General features: G+C 40.1%; 1 protein-coding gene across 2 annotated transcripts; it reads right to left on the bottom strand.

Moving 5' to 3' along the window:
- Positions 1–1,405: 1,405 nt before the first annotated feature.
- On the bottom strand, positions 1,406–19,144 carry RPA2 (replication protein A2). 2 transcript variants are annotated; one of them, XM_059896238.1, is made up of 9 exons: positions 18,855–19,144; positions 18,508–18,614; positions 14,706–14,807; positions 13,894–14,007; positions 8,809–8,883; positions 8,186–8,302; positions 3,513–3,620; positions 3,248–3,342; positions 1,406–2,090 (listed from the first exon to the last, which is right to left on the bottom strand). In XM_059896238.1, the coding sequence occupies exons 1-9, from the start codon at positions 18,862–18,864 to the stop codon at positions 2,006–2,008; spliced, it is 813 nt and encodes a 270-aa protein (XP_059752221.1). In that variant the 5' UTR covers positions 18,865–19,144; the 3' UTR covers positions 1,406–2,005. The 2 variants fall into 2 exon arrangements, with proteins under 2 accessions (XP_059752221.1, XP_059752230.1); XM_059896247.1 differs by lacking the exon at positions 13,894–14,007.
- Positions 19,145–20,420: the final 1,276 nt, after the last annotated feature.

Below are 20,420 nucleotides of genomic sequence, written 5' to 3' on the forward strand. Positions count from 1 at the left end.
CCAACTGCAGACCGTGTAGTATGTGTTTATTGGAAAAAATCCGCGTATAAGTGGACCGGCACAGCTCAAACCGTGATGTTCAAGGGTCAACTGTATTGGTACATCCTTTCATATTTATTTTTAATATCCTTTTTCATTTCTAATTTTGAGTGTTTTGTAATATATATAACAAACTAATATAGTAACAGAAGTAAATAACTGCTAAATAAATGAATATAACCTGGGGATGCATGCTCAAAAATTTATCAAGAGTTTTGAATTTCCCTCAACAGCATTTTAAAAAACAAATTAAAAAAAAAACAAACAAATCTATTAACTCACATCGGACACTAATTCTTACTGGCTTTTCTCTAGTTAAATCCAATAAAGTACCACTATTTCCCAAGGAGCCTCATCTCCCACCTGTACACCTAAAGAGATCTTCCTGAGACTAGGCTGGACTCATGGCTTGGCTGTGACACTGGGGATTTCTGAGAACTTGGGTCACAGTGCTGTTCCTGCTGTCTCAACAATGTACCAAGAGAACACTGTATACCTGACATCCCAGGTGACCACAAATATCCAAAATGCAAGTTCCCCTGGCTTGAGCAGGTAGAAGCTCCACAGAGGCTGGCGGTTCACTCTGCTGAGCAGTGGCCTACCTCTGCTCAGCCCCACGGGCCTCCGTAGTGCTCAGGATCCACAGAGCTCCTGTGAGACCGTGTCACTGCCAAGGTGGCAGGGAATTCAGTATCCCTGAGTAGCTACTCTGTGTTACTGGGAATGCTGAATCAGCAAGTGCTGGGACACCAATCTCTTATTTTGCTTTATATTCCTAGTAGCTGACCAATGGGTTGACACAGTAGGTATTCAATAAACACTCGCTGAATTAATGAGTAAGTAGTTTTTGATTGCTAAATCATCGAATTCAAAATCAAAAGAAAAAGTGACTTCCACCCAGAACCACTGCTATTGCCCCCTTGCCCATTTGAGGGCATTAGCATGGTAACTAGAAAGAGAAGTCCACCACCCATAAAAGTATCCTATCATGCATTCCATATTCAAATGTATATGCTTTTTTAAACCTGTTTTTAGCCATTGTTCTTTCTTTTAGGAAACAATCAAGAATGGACATACTTGCAAATGAACATACTGGTTGACTGACTTTTAAGCATCTGCACAGCTCCCCAGATGGGAACTATCCTGCATGTACAGAAAATAACAACCACATTGTTGTTCACTGTCAGAAACCAAGGGGGTGGAGCCTTCTCCACACAGCTGCTGGTAGATCTCATTTAGAAACACAGTTAAAACAGTTATAGAACTTTTATTTGCATGTTATACCTCATTAACTTATCTCAGAATTAGCTGAGATGATAAAGTATTAATTATTACAGTGTAAAAAAATAACATTTTTACAAGCTACTGCAATAGAACTATTTTATTAAACATATGAATGTACTTATTTTGTACAAAATACATATCTTACTCTCTGCCCCATGAAACCACCATTCTAGAACCCCATGCTTATAAAAACACACTTTGGGCAGCAATTATGACAAGGTGAAAGAAAGTGCAATTCTGAAAGTAACAACACATAACCAAAGTGGGGAACAAAAACAGGCAGAGGTTAGTGGGTTTTGTGGCTAGCTCTCTGCTGACAGGCCCTCGTCCTACTCTTAACAGGAAACAATTTAGGAATAAAAACTCCTGCGTATTATTTCAGTAATACTGCCCAACCCTCTTGGTAGCATCCCTCTTCCAATTCCATTTATCCTGATATTGTAACTAATTTGTAACTTCTTTAAGAAATTCCGCCCTGGTTTACATCCCTGTCAGTTGCCCATATCCCTCTGAGCTTCAAAAACACAGAACAGTAGTAAGTTTCAAAAGGAGTCAATTGAAACCTTTTATAGATGAAACCTGCTTCCTAGAAGTCAACCTGCCAAATATATGCACAGCTGGAGACAAGAGATTGCATAAAAAGTCCAGCTGGAAAATATCTCGGGTACCCAATTAGATCCAGTTATTCTGCATCTGTGGATTTAAAATGATCATCATCCACAGTGGAATAGATGTGTCCCTCGTTGCTTAGAAAATCCACAGCTTGCCTAGAAAGAAAGAAAAAACCAAATGCAGAAGAAAGGAAACTGCCTTTTGGATATGGCCGAATATGTAAACTTCACTCATTTCCCTACTTTCTATCTTAGCTGAGAAGAATTCATGGCCATTTTGCTCACGGAAGGCTCTTGCAGGGAGAAACACCAGTAAAATTACAAAACTGAGGTAATCCATGGAGACAAAGGCTTTAGGGCTGCCTTGGATGCCTCTCCCAAGCTGTGTAAAGCAAAGAAAACAGGACCTCACTTAAATACCAGTCTAAGCAAACTGAAACCAGGATCTAAAGCTATAGTTCCAGTTGCATATAATGTCTCCTAGTATAAACAGCTATATAAAAAAAAATAGCTCCTCACTCATCCACTGACCCTCTCATTCCCCTCCGGGAAATCAAGTTGCAAGAAGGAAAGGTCTTTCTAGAAATGGTATGACACCTTCAGATCCTTAAAGGCCCTCAGGGTCAGTGTCAGTAACATATTTAATAAGAGTAACAATTTATAGAGCACCTACTATCGTGACAGACATTCTGCACCTCACCATCACAGAAACTCTAAGATAGGAATTATTATCCTCATCTTATAGGACAGGAAATGGAATCAGACCTGAGTATTCTTTTCTATCGAGACCTAGAATATCAACTGATTGATAGTAACAACTATCACAAACACCATAATACTCAATTTGTTTGATTAGTTCATTGGAATCAGGAAGCTGCTTCTCTAACAGGTTATCAGGACAAGGATGTTGGAAGGACTGTCTAATGGCTTCAGGTCCAGATAGCCTGAGGAACACTCTCCACAGTGGGGACAGTAACGCCAGTGCAAATGCACACCTGAGGACCAGGAGCTCAGGATCTCATTCCTCCAGACTAAATTCCACAAGAGGTATCTGGTCAATTTTTGCTCAAAATTACATCCCTTCCACATAATGGGACTTAGTATTTGCTGAATGAAAAATGAATGAGTGAAGTGACAGGCAGCACCATCTTTGTGAGTCCTTTTTCTATTCTTCCATGACTGAACAACTTCCCTTTTGTTAGTCAACAGTTTTTTTTTTAATTTTTTAAACTTACTTCTCATTACCGGGAAATCCTGGTGAGGGGAAATGGGTACAATTCTGGAGCCCTAGTTCACAGAAACCAAATACTCACTTGATTGAGGCTACGGTCATGTGTTGGAGCTGATTCTTGAGATCCTGAAAGTTCAATCCTTCAGGCCTTGGGCAAGCCTTAATCAAATTCAGTACCTGAAGATTCAAATCAGAAAGATTTTAGCAACTACTTTGAATCAGCTCCCCTGTGTAAGCCAGAATCCCTTTATAGGAAAGAAATGAGTCGGGTACTTAGCACCATTAAGGAAGTAACATAATTTACAACTGTCTGTGTCTTGCATGTCTGGAGCCACTCAGCTGTTTACCTGGTTCTGGGCCACAGTGAGGCCATTTGTTGGCATGAAGCTATTCCCACCAAAGTTCCCAGCTTCACCCATTCCTGGATTGCTGATAGATGCTCTCCCTGCTGAGGGCTGAATTAAGAAATAAGTTTACAACATTAGTAAATTCACCAATTTAAACACAGTCCTTGCTCTTTTAAATAGCTTAATAAGTAGTTTACAAAAAACAATTTAAGTAGAGTTTTTTTTTTTTTTTTTTTGGCTGCGCCACACAGCTTGTGGGATCTTAGTTCCCTGACCAGGGATTGAACCCAGGCCATGTGAAAGCGTGGTTAGATTCCTAACCACTGAACTGCCAGGGAATTCCCTAAGCAGAGTTTTCCCAATAACAATTGCTTCCCTTGGAAAGGACAGCTATTATCTAATGAGTATTTCATCGGAAGGTAAAGTCATTCTCTGAAGCATATCATATCAAACAGAGAGAAAGGTACTTCCTGGATCCTCCTTTTCTTTTGTGATGTGACAGGAACCAGAGGAAAAATAGCACTGAGAAGAAAATTACTGGGATCTGCTATAGTGGTATCTAGGATCTGCTATAGTGGTATCTATCTCTGGTGCTTCAATCATGCAAGCATTTACTGAGCGTCAACTAGGCATGAAGCATTACAAGGAGAGAAAAGGAGACATAGTTCTCATCACCCTCTCTTTTCTTCTTTTTTACCACCAAACTTTTAAAAAATAATAGATTATAGTCACTGTTTACATTTCCCAGCACTATTTGGATTCTCTCCAAATATACCTCTGAAACTGTTCTCACCAAACTTACCAATGCTTATCAACCAACACAGCCAGCAATCCCTTTCAGTCCTCATAACACTTGACCTCTCAGAAGCAGACACTGCTGACCACACCCTTCTTGAAATGTACCCCTCCCTAGGCTTCCTGACACCATATTCTTCTGGTTCTCCAATTAAGTTTCAAACTATACCTTCTCAGTATCCCTTCTCAGCCTCTTTGTCTACCTGTCTTCCAAAAAGCTGATAGTTCCCCCAGGATTTCATCCCAGACCTCCTCCGAGGCCACAAATCCTTGTTCCCAACCATCTACTGAAGACCTCCACTTAGCTATCTCACGCACTTCAAAATAAAGTTCACTACTTTCCTCCCCAAACCTGCTTGCCCTGGTATATTCCATTTCTATTAGTAAGTCCAAGCCCAGTGCTGTAGACCTCGGCCATCTTTGAGTCTCCACTCGCTCACCTCCCCCCATCTGTCACCACAGCCCATTAATACAACGTTCAGCGGTTCGAATTGGTCCTCATCACCCCTGGTCTCCTGACTGGTGTCTCAGCCGCAAGTCTCTCCTACTCCAACCAATCCTCCTCACTGCTCCAAGTAATAACTTCTGATCATGTCTCTCCTCCACCTAAAAGCTTTCAGCTGGCTCCCCCTGCTTGTGAAAATAATATAAAACTCCCGGACATTCAAGACCTACCACAACTAGACATCAAAGTCTGTATTTTATTCTTGACCACCCCCTTTCAACACAGGGAATTCTTGCCAGTCACACACATGCCTCTGACACGTTATTCCGTGTCTGGAATGCCCCTCCCCTCAGCTGCCTGGGAAACACTTCTCATGCTTCAAAGCCCAACTTAGTTGTCACTGCCTTTGTGAAGACTTCCCTGACATACCCCAGGCCAAAGTTAGTTGTGTTCTTCCTTCTTGGCTCTCACAGCATTTGGCCCATTCCCTCTCATAGTAGCCATCACACTGTTTGCCTGTCACTTTCCCCCATAAGCCCCTTCAGCTTTGCACAGTGCCTGGTGGGCAGCAGGTGCTCAGTCAATGTTTAATTTATTGAACTGAATAAAGATGACAAAAGATTAAATATGTTAAGTACTCATTACAGGTAAAAGAGCATTGTGGAAGCTCATCAGTGAAATCCCATGCAGTCAAGAGACTCATTCATTCAACAAACGTTCATTAGGACTTCCCTGGTGGCGCAGTGGTTAAGAATCCACCTGCCAGTGCAGGGGACACGGGTTTGAGCCCTGGTCCAGGACGATCCCACATGCCGTGGAGCAACTAAGCCCGCGGGCCACAGCTACTGAGCCTGCGCTCTAGTGCACCTGTGCCACAACTACTGAAGCCCGCGCGCCTAGAGCCTGTGCTCCGCAACAAGAGAAGCCACCACAGTGAGAAGCCCACGCACCGCAACGAAGAGTAGCCCTCGCTCGCCGCAACTAGAGAAAGCCCGCGCACAGCAAGGAAGACCCAACGCAGACAAAAAAAAAAAAAAAAAAAAAGTTCATTAAATGCCAATGCTTCGAGGTCATTAAAAAAAAAAAACCAAAATTCAGTCATGGTCTCTTGTTTTCAAGCTAGATGCCTTCACATTGCTTGCTGGTGAAACAGAAGTCCTATTTTATGATCCAGTAATACTGAACTGAACGCTATTTCTTCCCGGGATACCTCTGCTGAAATGACCTCATGTTCTGCTTCAGGTGCGCCCCTGCTCCCGTATGTGTATTTTAAGACTTGGTTTAGGCATCACCTCCTCCAGGAGGCCCTTCTTGATGTCCAGGTCAGGACAGGAAACTCTTCTCTGTGGTTCCACAGCACCCTGCAGTTGCCACTCCTCACTGCTTTCACTGCTTAAGTGATCTGAACCCTCAACGCTTAAGGCAAACTCTTTGAGGGAAAGGATTATTTTATTTACTCCTCAATATAACTGTCTATACTCACAGCTTCCACCCATCCTCACTTTAAAACCATTTTTATCATAGAACATTTGATACATATGTATAGGTTATAAAGTACAGTCATAAAATAAACACCCTAAACTTTCTACCCAGTCCCATTCTTTTTAACCCACATTTCCCCTATCCGCTGCTGAAGCCTCTCTTCTGAAGATCCACGTTTCCAAATCCGACAGACCTCTCTCATCACCTTACTTGACTTCTAGGCAGCATTCTACAGTTGAACTCCACTCCCTCCTTAAAGTACTCTTTTCAGAATATTCTACAGAATCACATTTCCTGATTTTCCTCCTGCCCAACTGGCAACTTCTTTGACTTTCTCTGGCTCCTGCTGTGCCTCCAGACTCCTAAAGGTTAGTGTCTCAGAGCTTAGGTCTCTTACCTCTTAACTCACCAGATATCTCGTCTCATCCGAGGCTTTAAATACCATCCACACAATGACTCCCAACGCTCTCTCTCTACCCCTGACCTCTCCTTTGAGTCCCAGCCTTATACAGTCAACCATCCATTCTGGTCTCCATTTGGGTGTCCGACACGTCGCATTTGCTAAGTCCAGAACAGAACTCTGGATTTTGCCCTTCAAACCTGCTAGCTTCATCTAGTTACTCAAGCCCCAAACCTAGGAGTTATTTTTGAACCCTCTCTTTTCTTTATATCCTGTATCTAAACCAAAAAGTCCTGTCAGCTCTACCTTCGAAATGTATTAGAATCCAACCACTTCTTACCCAGCTGCTGCTACCATTCCCCAGAATTACTTCTGTTGCTATTGCTGGTGCCTCATAGTCTACTCTCCACACAGCAGCTGAAGTGAGTTTTTGAAAAGGTAAATCAGACCACATCACTTCCCTAGTCAAAACCTTCTAAAGGTTTAGTGTCAATTAGAAAAAAGTAATCCATACTATGGCCTACAAAGCCCTACACGATCGGGGTCTCGCTCCCTTGCCTACATCCCTGCACCACCTCCCCTGTCATTTGCTTCACTCCAGACAGTCTGGCCTTCTTGTTGGTCTCAAGTATGCCAAGCTTGTTCCAGTCTCATGGCTTCTGACTTTTTATTACCGCTGCTTGGAATGTTCTTCTCTCATTTAAAATTATACCATTCTTATTTCCTCCATCACTGTCTTCTCCTACTCTGCTTAATTTCAGAGTACCTATAACTACCTAAAATTATATTTGTTTTCTTGTTGATGGTCCATTTCTCTCAAGAATATAAATTTGAGGGCAGACACTTTACCCATCTTGTTCACTGCTATATTCCCAGGGCCTAGAATAATGACTGGCATATACTAGGCTCAATAAATTGAATGAATTTATCTTTGTATCCCCAGTGCTTAGCAAAGTGCTTGGCACAGAACAAGATGCAACAGCTCCAGTCCCTCCTACTGTAACCAGTCCTCCACCTTGCCACCGGAATCATCTAAGGGCACTCTAATACTCAGATCAGCAAACCCATTATGTGGTCCTAGATAGACTCGCCAAATTGAATTTGTACCACAGAAAATGTTGAGAAATTTCGATATGAAGCAAGAAATATAATTGCAGGGACAAAATAATGGTGCATAAATTATCCTGTTTAGCCAATAGGTTGGAAGGAAAGCAGCAAAATGCTATCTTAGTTGGGGTTTTTCTCTGAATATGGACTGAAAATCCTGAAGCTAAGAGCTCAGCCGATAATTATGTGTCTACACTTGAAGCTTGTCTTGGCTTCAGCCATCCAAGCCACTGGGGTTAGAGGAACTTGTAATTTTGAGAGGAAAGTGTTTCATCAGGAATAAAGTAACACAGCAAAGCTCATGGAGAAAATTTTTTCTGAGGACTGAATGATGCCTTTCTTGTGGCTCAATCTTCAAAATGTCAAGGAAATCAAAGCCAGAGCACAGAAGCGGTTTATGTTTTTTCAGGGAAGAGAAAAAACGACGAGAATGAAGCTGCTCACCTGGCTGTTGGACTTGCTCAGCATCATGTGTGCATTGACTACTTCCAGAATATGTGTGGTGAACTCATTCATATCCTCCAGGGGCATGATCTTAAAGGCTACCAGACTTTTCTTGTTCTATTAAAATAAAGAGAGAAATGTGAACAAAGAATGAGCACATTCAAGTCAATTTCAGGTCAAAACATTGTGGTTCTTTTCTTGGTTATAGTATTTTACTAAATGAGGAAAATGTGTTATATACTGAAAATTTTTAACTCAGAGTTAATCCAAATACAGTCAATGAAATATAGTCAAAAGAACAAAACTAGCACAGAGATGTTCAATGACTTTCCCAAGGTTATACAACCAGAGTCTAGTCTCCAAATCCAGTGTCCGCCTTCTACACCTAATGACTGGCACAGATGGCAACTGTAGGCTGAGATCTTGTTCTTTCTCTACCTTTCTGTTTGTTTTATATTGAGGAAACCCATTATTCCTTTTGAAGAAGAAAATAATGAAATAACTTCAATATAACTCCCATTAAATATAGACTTACTAAGTCTTAAGTATCCTAAACTTAGGCATGACCCCAGAAACTGCTTCATGCAGATACATTTTAACTGTTGTTTTTTTCCTGACTTTACCTGAAAAGATCTCAGATGACCAGCCACTTTCACATATGTTTCTGGAGGAACCACAGTGTTTTCACTGCTGGCATCCTAAACAGAAAAAATACAAACACACCACTTAGGTTTTAGTGATGCTGGTGAAAGCCTCTTCAAAATTTCTAAATTATGTACAGAAAGAGAAAGTTACAAAGTAAGAGCTAAAGGATCCTAATGTAGCACTACCTAGTTTGCCCTGCCTTTTAGAATTTAATTTTTTAAAAATAAAACCAGGAATTAGAATAAAAATATCCAAGTTCTATGTTATGCACATCAAACAACAAGCAAACAATTATGGGACTCTCATTCAGTGCTCTTAGGCACACAACTTTCTGGTGGACATACTTATTGGCATAGCAACTTTACTTTTAGAAATTTAAGAAAATAAAGAACATGTATTAAGATTTAGCTTTAATATGGTCAACTAATCTATGACAAAGGAGACAAGGATATACAATAGAGGAAAGACAGTCACTTCAATAAGTGGTGCTGGGAAAACTGCACAGCTTCATGTAAAAGAATGAAATTAGAATACTCCCTAACACCATACACAAAAATAAACTCAAAATGGATTAAAGACCTAAATGTAAAGCCAGACACTATAAAACTCTTAGAGGAAAACATAGCAAGAACTCTCTTTGACATAAATCACAGCAAGATCTTTTTTGATCCACCTCCTAGAGTTATGGAAATAAAAACAAAAATAAACAAATGGGACCTAATGAAACTTAAAAGCTTTTGCAAAGCAAAGGAAACTACAAACAAGACGAAAAGACAACCCTCAGAATGGGAGAAAATATTTGCAAATGAATCAACGGACAAAGGATTAATCTCCAAAATATATAAACAGCTCATGCAGCTTGATATTAAAAGAACAAACAACCCAATCAAAAAATGGGCAGAAGACCTAAATAGACATTTCTCCAAAGATGACATACAGATGGCCAAGAAGCACATGAAAAGCTGCTCAACATCACTAATTATTAGAGAACTGCAAATCAAAACTACAATGAGGCATCACTTCACACCAGTTAGAATGGGCATCATAAGAAAATCTACAAACAACAAATGCTGGAGAGGGTGTGGAGAAAAGGGAACCCTCTTGCACTATTGGTTGGAATGTAAAGTGATACAGCCACTATGGAGAACAGTACGGAAGTTCCTTAAAAAACTAAAAATAGAATTACCATATGACCCAGCAATCCCACTACTGGGCATATACCCTGAGAAGACCATAATTCAAAGACACATGCACCCCAATGTTCATTGCAGCACTATTTACAATAGCCAGGTCATGCAAGCAACCTAAATGCCCACAGACAGACGAATGGATAAAGAAGATGTGGTACATATATACAATGGAATATTACTCAGCCATAAAAAGGAACGAAATTGGGTCATGTGTAGAGATGTAGATATTAACGCGTATATGTGGAACCTAGAAAAATGGTACAGATGAACCGGTTTGCAGGGCAGAAATTGAGACACAGATATAGACAACAAACATATGGACACTAAGGGGGGAAAGTGGCGGGGGGTGGGGGTGGTGGTGTGATGAATTGGGTGATTGGGATTGACATGTATACACTGATGTGTATAAAATGGATAACTAATAAGAACCTGCTATATAAAAAAATAAAATAAAATTCAAAAATTCAAAAAAAAAAAGATTTCGCTTTAAGAGTATTCATCACAGCATAGTTTTGAATACTAAAACATTTTAAACAACCTACATATCCAACAAAAGGTGCACATTCGTATAATGGGTTAGTTTATACTGTTGCAAATGATAATGCAGAATACTACTATTCATTGTCTGGAAAGACCTGCTGTGACTCATGGAAAAAAGCTTATTTCCCACATGGGGAAACATATACATCAAAACGTTAACAAAAGTTAACTTGGATAATTATAAATGATTTTAATATTTCTTTTTGGGTTTTCTAGACTATGTACCTATTATTTATAAGAAAAATACATAAGCTGACTCAAAGTTCTTTTTGATTATAAAATACATGACGATAAAAAAACTAGAATATAGAATCTATGTGTTTAAAAATAAAAAACACCCCAATTCCCATTATCTGGAGATTATCAACTATTTGCATTTCACTCTACCTATTATTTTACATAGCTGTATCTATACCACAGATAAAACTTTGTATTCTCTCAAAGAACATTTTAAAACAACTTGGAACTAACACAACATTGTAAATCAACTATACTGCAATAAAAATTAAAAACAAACAAACACTTGCAAAAAGTAAAGCTGGATCTATACTTCTCTCCTTTTACCAAAATACATCATTTAATTATAAAAAGACTTAATCATATATAGAGATATAAAAAGAAACCACAGAAATTATAGAAGGAAACATGAATTGAAAAATAATCTGAAACGAGGAAAAGCTTTTCAAAGTCAAAAGACAAACTAGAGAAATCATATAATTATGATAAGAGGTTACTATTTTTCAGGCTCTTGCAAACAAAAATAAATAACCAAACACTCCTGGGGAATCAAAGGACTTAGACAACTATATATCCCCCCACAAATTAATATTGAATAAAGTTAAAAAAAAAAATCCAATCTCACTAAAACCAAAGAATTACACATAAAAAGTGAGAAAATTCTCAATGACAAGACTATTTTTAAACTATGATACAAAAATTTAACACTCATAAAACCTACAGTTAGGGTGTGGAGAACTAACGGAGAACTCTCATGCACAAAGTAAATTGGTACCTTTATGGAAGGGAATAAAAAAATGTAAAAACGTAAATGTAAGATTAACCAAAAAAGAAAGTAGGAACATGTAATATGTGTATGTCCTCCAGAAAACCTAGTTTAAATTAATCTTAAGGAGATTATCTCAATCATGCAGACATGTACACAAAGATACTCACCGCTGCATTGTCTATAATAACAAACGATGGAAATAAGCTAAATGTTTCCTGACTGGGTCTATAGGTAAGGGGTGATATATCCTTATGATGGAATAGGCAGTCACCAAAATTGATGATGTAAATCTGTATTTATTGACATTAAGAAATCAGTTCCACTACGTAGTTTTGAGCGAAAAGAGCAGATTACAGAGCAGTTGCATATCATATTATCCTTTAGGTAAAACTGTAAGCATACATCTCATAAATGTACAGATATGCAGAGAGAAACGTCTGAAAGGGTATTTCCCAAAATGTGTTGTAACAGTAGTCATCTTTGGGATGTGGGGTTTCAGGGGATCTTTAAATGTTTATAAGTGAGCACCATACATTTTGCATGAGCATGCAGTATTAGGCATCTCTAGTAACTACCTTCCCCCTCGATGGCAGGGACTGTGTCTTTTGCATTCTTTGTCTACCTGGAACCAAGCAGTCTGGTTCAGAATCAGTACTCCAATAATAACTGTTGAATGAATTCTCCTGTATTTTTCTGAGGTGCAAAAAATAAAGAATGCATAACTATCAAGTTAATTCTTCACAAACGACTTGTGGTTTTTGAAGTGAAAATAGCATACAAAGTATGCATTATCCAAATGTTCTATAAGGAATGTATTTTAAAAACAACATTAAAAAACCAAGAGGCCTTCTGCCCAATTAAAAAATAAAAAGGGGGCTTCCCTGGTGGCATAGTGGTTAAGAATCTGCCTGCCAATGTAGGTGACACAGGTTCGATCCCTGGCCCAGGAAGATCCCACATGCTGCGGAGCCACTAAGCCCGTGCACCACAACTACTGAGCCTGTGCTCTAGAGCCCATGAGCCACAACTACTGAGCCCACATGCCACAGCTACTGAATCCCGCGTGCCTAGAGCCCGTGCTCTGCAACAAGAGAAGCCACGACATGAGAAACCTGCGCATCACAACAAAGAGCAGCCCCCGCTCGCCGCAACTAGATAAAGCCCGCGCACAGCAACAAAGACCCAACACAGCCAAATAAATAAATAAATAAATAAATCTTAAAAAATAAATAAAATAATTTAAAAAAATAAAAAGGGTAAAAAGAATATATTTTCTTTACGTCTATTTTCTCCATGTTTATACACACACTCATATACATGTTGCTCTGCAAAAATGGGGCCACACCATGCATACTACCTTTAACATGCTCTTTTCCTCTCAACAATTTATGGTAAACACTCCTTTGTGACAATACATACATTTCTACATCATTTGCAGTATTTAAAAAAATATACCATGATTTAATTAATAATATCCTATTGCTAACATTGAAATTCCTTTTAGTTTTCCATTATTATAAATAATGTGATGATCAACAATCTTACAACTGAATCTTTGCGTGTATCTTTAATTATTCCTTAATGTAAATTTCTGGCAGTGGAGTGCTAGGTCAACATTTCTGTGATGATTTTGATCATTGGCTGATTTTTGAGAAAGGTGATACTCATAACATCAAGGTAGGATGGTATCCACTTCCCCAAACAGTGACAAATCACTCCATAAATTAAGCGCCTACTGCTCTCAATAGAAGTGGACATTGCCGTTCTCTTTTCTCCTTTGCCAATTTAATAAGTTAAAATGGTATCTTAATGTTTAGTAAACTTGCTTTTCTTATTGGTGTTGCAATTTGTATTTCATCTATTATGAATTACTTGTGCATTTCTTTGCCCATTTTCCTAAGGTGTGGTTGCTTTTTCCTTTTTGCTTTGTAAGAACTTTCAATAATCGAAAATTTAAAATGTTTGTAATATTTTGCAAAAAATTTTCCCACTAATTTAAATATTTACTCAGGGCCCACTATGTAACTGGCACTGTTCTAGGTGCTAGGGATACAGTGCCAACATAAAAATCCTTGTTCTCACAGAGTTTACGTTCTAGTGTGTCCTGTTACCTGCCCTTTGTTTATAGTATTTTGGGAAGTTTAAAAGATTTAAAATTTTTTATGACATCAAATGTATTGGTCTTTCATGTTAGGGTTTCTGCCTTCGATGTCTTGCTTATGTTTTATTTTTATAATAAGATCCGCCTTTAAAAAGTAAGACTAAAAAAGTTCAACATCTCCAAAGTCCCGAAGTAACCCCACCCTGATTCAAAAACAACTACTTACATCTGTGTCAACCCACTGGCGAACATCCATGGGTGCAGCCGTCATGTCATCTATTTTGTAAACAATGTTGGTTGCAGCCTTCTCTGCATTTCTGATTATCCCCACAATAGTGACCTAGACCAGAAGAAAAAAAAATTTGGTTTTCTTGGAAACCAAAGCAACACTTATGTATTTTTTTTAAAATATTTATTTATTTATTTATTTGGCTGCACTGGGTCTTAGTTGTGGCACGTGGGATCTTTGTTGCAGCATGCAGGATCTTTAGTTGTGGCATGTATGTTCTTAGTTGCGGCATGCAGGATCTAGTTCCCTGACCAGGGATTGAACCTGGGCCCCCTGCATTGGGAGCGTGGAATCGTAACCACTGGACCACCAGGGAAGTCCCTATGTATTTTTTTTCATAAATTTATTTATTTATTTATTTATTTTAGGCTGCATCGGGTCTTCGTTGCTGTGCGCAGGCTCTCTCTAGTTGCAGTGAGCAGGGGCTACTCTTTGTTGCAGTGCGCGGGCTTCTCATTGCAGTGGCTTCTCTCGTTGCGGAGCATGGGCTCTAGGCGCACGGGCTTCAGTAGTTGTGGCTCGCGGGCTCTAGAGCGCAGGCTCAGTAGTTGTGGCGCACAGGCTTAGCTGCTCCACAGCATGTGGGATCTTCTCAGACCAGGGCTCGAACCCGTGTCCCCTGCATTGAGGCGGATTCTTAACCACTGCGCCACCAGGGAAGTCCCCTATGTATTTTTAAATGATGTTAGTTTTATCTCATTCTTCATTCCTATGATTAAGTGACTCTTCCACAAATTATTTTTACTTACCTGTGAAATCTCAACATTTCCAATTTTGAACACTTCATCAACCAGAGTAGCAGAAAGCAGCTGAGATATGGTACAGGGTACAATATGCTGAGCTCGGGCCCTCTGAAAAAAAAGTATGCATACATTCAATTAAGAAAATAATAACTACTGTTCATTTAGCACCTGCTATGTGCCAAGCACTTTACATATATTATAACATTGAATCTTCAAAATGCACCTCATTATCCCTACTTCACAGAGATGAACGCCGAGGTTATATAGCTAACAAATGCCACATTTTAGATTTCAAACCCAGGCTTGTCTGACTCCAAAGCTCCTGACGAATGGATAAGTTTGTGCAGTACTAGGGATCACCAAAATGAGTAGGCCAGAGTGCAAACAGCATAAGGAAGATGACCTGCTTCTGGAACAGACTTTTAAAAGGAAACCCCACCTTTAGGAGCTGGTTTTTTATCACAGATGAGATGGTACTCAGAAGGGGTTTGAGAGATGGCCAGCAGAGACAGAACATTGGAGTTGTTCTAACTCTCATGATAAAATATAACAGAAAGTTAGAGGTATACCTTTAGGATAGATGTTCTGACAATCAAATGTGAGTATGGGGAAAATGGGATAAGGGCTTGGCCACACTGGACATCTTAAAGGAAAGGGACAGGAGGTGATGGGCAGAAGAGGACACCCAAATCACATCCAGAAGCAGCCTAACACCAGCATAAATTCTTATTTTTGCCTACCGCTGGGCAGAGGTTGTTTGGGGGACATAAAGATGAGTAAAATGGAATAGGATTTGCCTTCAACATACTCCTAACTTAGGGGAGGTAAAAATGTAAATAACGAGCCTGATCTTGATACACTATAGAATGAGATGCTCTATGTAGGATCTCGGAAATATTTTTGGCACTTTCAAGAAGAGGGAGCATTTAGGCTGGACCCTGAAGCACAAGAATTTTGACAGTGAAAAAATAGTGGGTAAGGAATATGCATTATAGGCTGAGGGCAAACATGCACTCTCATAGACTCTTAGAGGGACCATGTACAAGATGGAAAAAGCATGGTGGATTAAAGATTACGGTTCTTCCTGTTGGAGATCAACAGGATGTAACCCAGTAACTGTTCCACATGTAAGACTGAACATAGTAGACTCTTGGTCTTCATGGATTTAGCAGTTGAAGCTTATCCCTGAAGGTCCATGATACTAGCAACATTTCACTTTGCTGAAGCATAATTTTGAATGGTGAGTATTGCCAGGATGGTAGAAAGTAAGCCCAGCCAACTACCAGCACACATGTCACAACAGGCAGCAGCCAAGCTTGAGGGTAAAGATGATGGCTCTACCACTCAGGAGCAGTGTGCTCTTGGTCCCATTTCTCTATTCATCTGTACCTCAGTTTCCTCATCTATAAAACTAGGAATAATAAAATCATTAAAAATCATTATGAAAATTAAATATATGGTGAAGTACCTAGAATAACTGGCACACTGTAAGCACTCAATAAACATTAGGAATTATTAGGTCAGCTATTGTTCCTCACTCTTTATATCTGCAATAGCTTTTAACAAGGATGTAAAGGAATCAACTGTGTTTTTCAATTTTACTTCATAGTATTTTATAAGTGAAGTTATATGCTATATTAGCATTTATATATTTAAAATTTGCTGAGGTCCCAGGATTTAGCTCTCATAATCTACTATATTGTTTCCACCTATCACACCTGAGATTTTCGCTGTATCTTCAGCATAAGAAAACTAAGAGCTACTGTGGTAACAGCAGCAAGAATATTGGCTTTGGAGCCAGAAAGTCCTATAGACCTGTGTTCAAATCCCAGCTCCACAGCCCTGGACACACCACCACCTATTCTATAAAATAAGGATATCTACCTTTTGAGTTGTAAATGAAATATATAATGTATATGAAAATGCTAATCCCAAGCTCCACATGTAGTAGGTATTCAATAAATATTATTACTCCTCAGGGAAAAAAGTTACAGATGGGTAATTATTGAGGTGTTAGTAAATACCTTCAAATTCATCTCAAATCACAGCGAGTTCTTGTTTTTTAATGAGCACCTATTATGTGCCAGGAACTGATCACAAAGAGTTTCCAGTTTGTTCCAAACAGATTCACAGAGAGGGTGTCAGCACAAGTACTGATGTGTTTAATTTCGAAAAAATTCTTTTCTAGCTGACTATGAACCACTGGCTACTCTGACAGTACTATAAAAAAACCACCATTTTTAAAGGCAAAATACGGTCAGTGTTAGAAATTTCACATGATTCAATCAAATATAACAGGTTTATAGTCGACAGGAAACATTTTAGATAGAGTGTTTATCTAATTTACTGTGGAAAAGGCACTAGATTTAAACATAAAAAGACCTGGGTTTGAAACTCCAGTTTATAACCATCATTGTTCTCCGAAAAGCAATCTTAATACACAGCCCCAGGTAGGGATACTGAGATTAAGAATTCTAACAACCAGAATGAAGAAAAATAGTTAAGATAAAGGAGAAAAGATGAGAACCAATGATCTATCTTTTGTTTTTTCCTTTACAGCCTCAAGGAAGACAAAGTTAGAGGACTTGGAGTCCCCTCTGGTCTTCCTGGGAAAAAGAAAATTACAATAGACAGAAGGTGCTCATCAGATTTTGGATTTGTGCAGCATCATGTGTGGACTGTCTAACTAGCTATGCAAGCTCAGGTGTCCCTTAATCTCCCTGAGTCTCTGTTGTGCAATGCAGTAAATAATAAATAACTCACAGGATTATATAAAATAATCATATGGAAAATATAAAGCAATGCCCAAATGTATGGGAATTATCAATGGATTTTTTCCCACTGACACATCCTTGTGGATTAACAGTTTAGGTAAAAGCTTATCAACCTGGACATAAAACACAGAACCTACTAATACTGAGTCTTAACACCAAATCCTGTATTTTTTAAAGGATGAAATCAACAGCAGCTATTAAATTGAAACTCATTTCTGAAAGAGTGAATAACAAGCATTTGGACAGCTTTTTACAGATCACTTTCCTATACATTACCTCATTTATCAATTCTCAGAACCACCCTGGGACATGAGTAGTACTAGTACTATTATCAGATGAGAAAAATCAAGGGCCACCAAAACCAACGGTGCAAGCTGCTTCGCTAAACTCACACCACCAGTTAAAAGGCAAAGTTGATTCTGGACACCATGTATTCTGGCTCCAATGCTCAGGTTCTTTTTAATAATACTCTCTGCGACCATTTACTGAAAGCAACTCTGGGGCAGGTGTAATTATATATATCATAATATTAAGTCTCACAACAACCTTGTAAGGTATGTTATTAATCCCATTTAGTAGGTGCCAAACAGATTTCCAAGAAGGTATCATTTGTCCAATGATACCCTGCAAGGAGTGTCAGAGCAATGGTGGATCATAGATCCACTAGACTTCAAAGACCATGTTCTTTCCACCGCATTAGAGCACCTCATTACATTTCATTTAAAAACGACTTCCAATACATGAAGAATGTAAGCTAGGCTCTACAAACAAGTTCACTTTTCCCACAAGGTTGATTCATTAGTTCTATTAGTAAATTTCAAAATAAAGCCAAGGAAACAATGGATGCAAAATTAGGGGAATTTCATTTTTCAAAATTACAGCACTCAATTATAAGATTCGGTAAGATAATAATTGACAATTATCGTTATCAGCTCAAGTTTAACATCCTTCCTCCATCGCATAAATTTTCTCTCACAGATGAGTCAGTAGCTTCCGGACAGTATAAGATAAAACGAAGTACGCTTTCAACCTACAGATTTCTTTTCGGCCTGGGAAGGTGTCGGTGATCCAAAGCCCCCAGGGGACTGTGTGTAGCCTCCGGCTCCCCCAAAAGAGGAACTGCTATAGCTTTCAAATCCACCTGGTTTTAAACAACAGCGGTATTAATACCTGTTCCGCCCTCCAAGCCTCTGAAAAATCCACAGGACCCCCCAGACTTCACCCTAGCCACTTCCAGCGTCTCCCTAACCTTCCCCCGACCCCGCACGCCCCCGCGGCCGGCCCCCGCCCCTCCCCCACGCCCGCCGCCACAGGCCTCTCCCACCCAGCCCCTTGCTAAATCCTTCTTGCGAGTCTCATAATACGCCCCACTCATCATTACTGGTCCACATCTTCGTCACGATTCCCTCAGGAAAGAGTTCCAGAAGGTTCCGGCCTGGTGGGTTCCCCTAACCGCCTCCGAACGCTGCGGCGGCCGCTCCGCTATATCTACTTTTCGCAGGAGCCACAAACTCCTTCCCGCGAAAGACGGAGCCAGTCAGCAGCCAGAACTCTTCTCGCTTCAGCCAATCAGTGCTCACGAATCTTACGCCTTTTCCCGTCTTCTCCAGCCGCGTTCCTGAAAATGCGCACTCTGCTCCCGGGAGGGTCGGAAGCCTCTGCGGCCATCGTTACTAAGGGCAAAATAGACTGCGCAAGCGGAAGTGAGGCTGAGGGACGCTGTGATAGGACGGTGTCTCAAAAAAATAACTAACGCATCTCAGGCCGTGTAATCCCACCCCCGTGACACCTTACATCACTTCCTTTGTACGGCCTCCTCCTGTTCCCGCCAAACTCTTACCAAGCGACGCGTTAATCTAAAGGGTTGTAGTAGAATTCCTGCTTCCGCATCTGGGCCTGGCGATCACGCAGCATTTGCGCACCCGGGGAAGTCACCGTAGTGGCTTCACGGCACCTCGTGGAGTTGCATGTTCTTTTCCTTAAAAAGCCAAGTTCAGTTTTTTATTGCCACCTCCTCGTCCTGATTTTCCCCAGTGAGGCTATGAGAAACCTACACTGTCTTTCCCAGGATGGCAGAAGATCTGAGAATGACATCCACCCAACCTGTTCCTCACCCCGCTCTAATCCAGTTTCGCATCCTCAGTTGCTTCAAGTATTCTTCATATAACACAGTTGTGTCCCTACTATAGAGAGTGGAACACGTCTGTCAGTTCTTTGCTCTAAATACTATTATATTGTTAGGACTCCTCCTCCCTCCTCCAATTAATTTATTAAAAAAATATTTATTGATGTCTCTTTTGTTCCCAGCTCAGTGCTGGCCACTAGGATTCAATGGTAAATAAGATAGACATGGTCCCGGGCTTTGGGGCCATTGTATTTCCTTTTTGCTAAAACTGCAAGCACTGTTTTTTTGTTTTGGCTGCGTTGGGTCTTTGTTGCTGCTGCGCGGGCTTTCTCTAGTTGCGGTGAGTGGGGGCTACTCTTCGTTGTGGTGCTCGGGCTTCTCGTTGCGGTGGCTTCTCTTGCTGCGGAGCACCGGCTCTAGGCGCGCGGGCTCAGTAGCTCCACGACATGTGGGATCTTCCTGGACCAAGGATCGAACCTGTGTCCCCTGCATTGGTAGACAGATTATTAACCACTGTGCCACCAGGGCAGTCCCTCAGACACTGTCTTAAATATTTTACATTAATTAACTCAGTCCTGTGAGGTAGGTAAATACTGCTGTTGTCCCCACTTTACGGATGAGAAAACTGAAGCTAAGTTGTGGGAGTCTGTATTGAAGCCCAGGAAGTCTGATTCTATCAACCAGTGTAGTTAGTATACCTTCTTGAACATCCTAGAACTGGGGCACAAACTCACATGACTACTGGGGTCAGGCGGGAAAACTGTAAATATAGTGGATTGGATAATAGAGGGGAATTTTTTTTTTAATTGAAGTATAGTTGAT

The sequence above is a fragment of the Balaenoptera ricei genome, chromosome 1 (genome assembly GCF_028023285.1).
Source record: "Balaenoptera ricei isolate mBalRic1 chromosome 1, mBalRic1.hap2, whole genome shotgun sequence".
NCBI lineage: Eukaryota > Metazoa > Chordata > Mammalia > Artiodactyla > Balaenopteridae > Balaenoptera > Balaenoptera ricei.

Coding starts and splice junctions, on each gene's coding strand:
- RPA2 (XM_059896238.1), bottom strand. Junction 14,008..14,705: donor GAAATGTTGAGATTTCACAG/GTAAGTAAAAAT, acceptor CTTCTGGTCTAG/GTCACTATTGTGGGGATAAT. Junction 8,303..8,808: donor GTCATCTGAGATCTTTTCAG/GTAAAGTCAGGA, acceptor TTATTTTAATAG/AACAAGAAAAGTCTGGTAGC.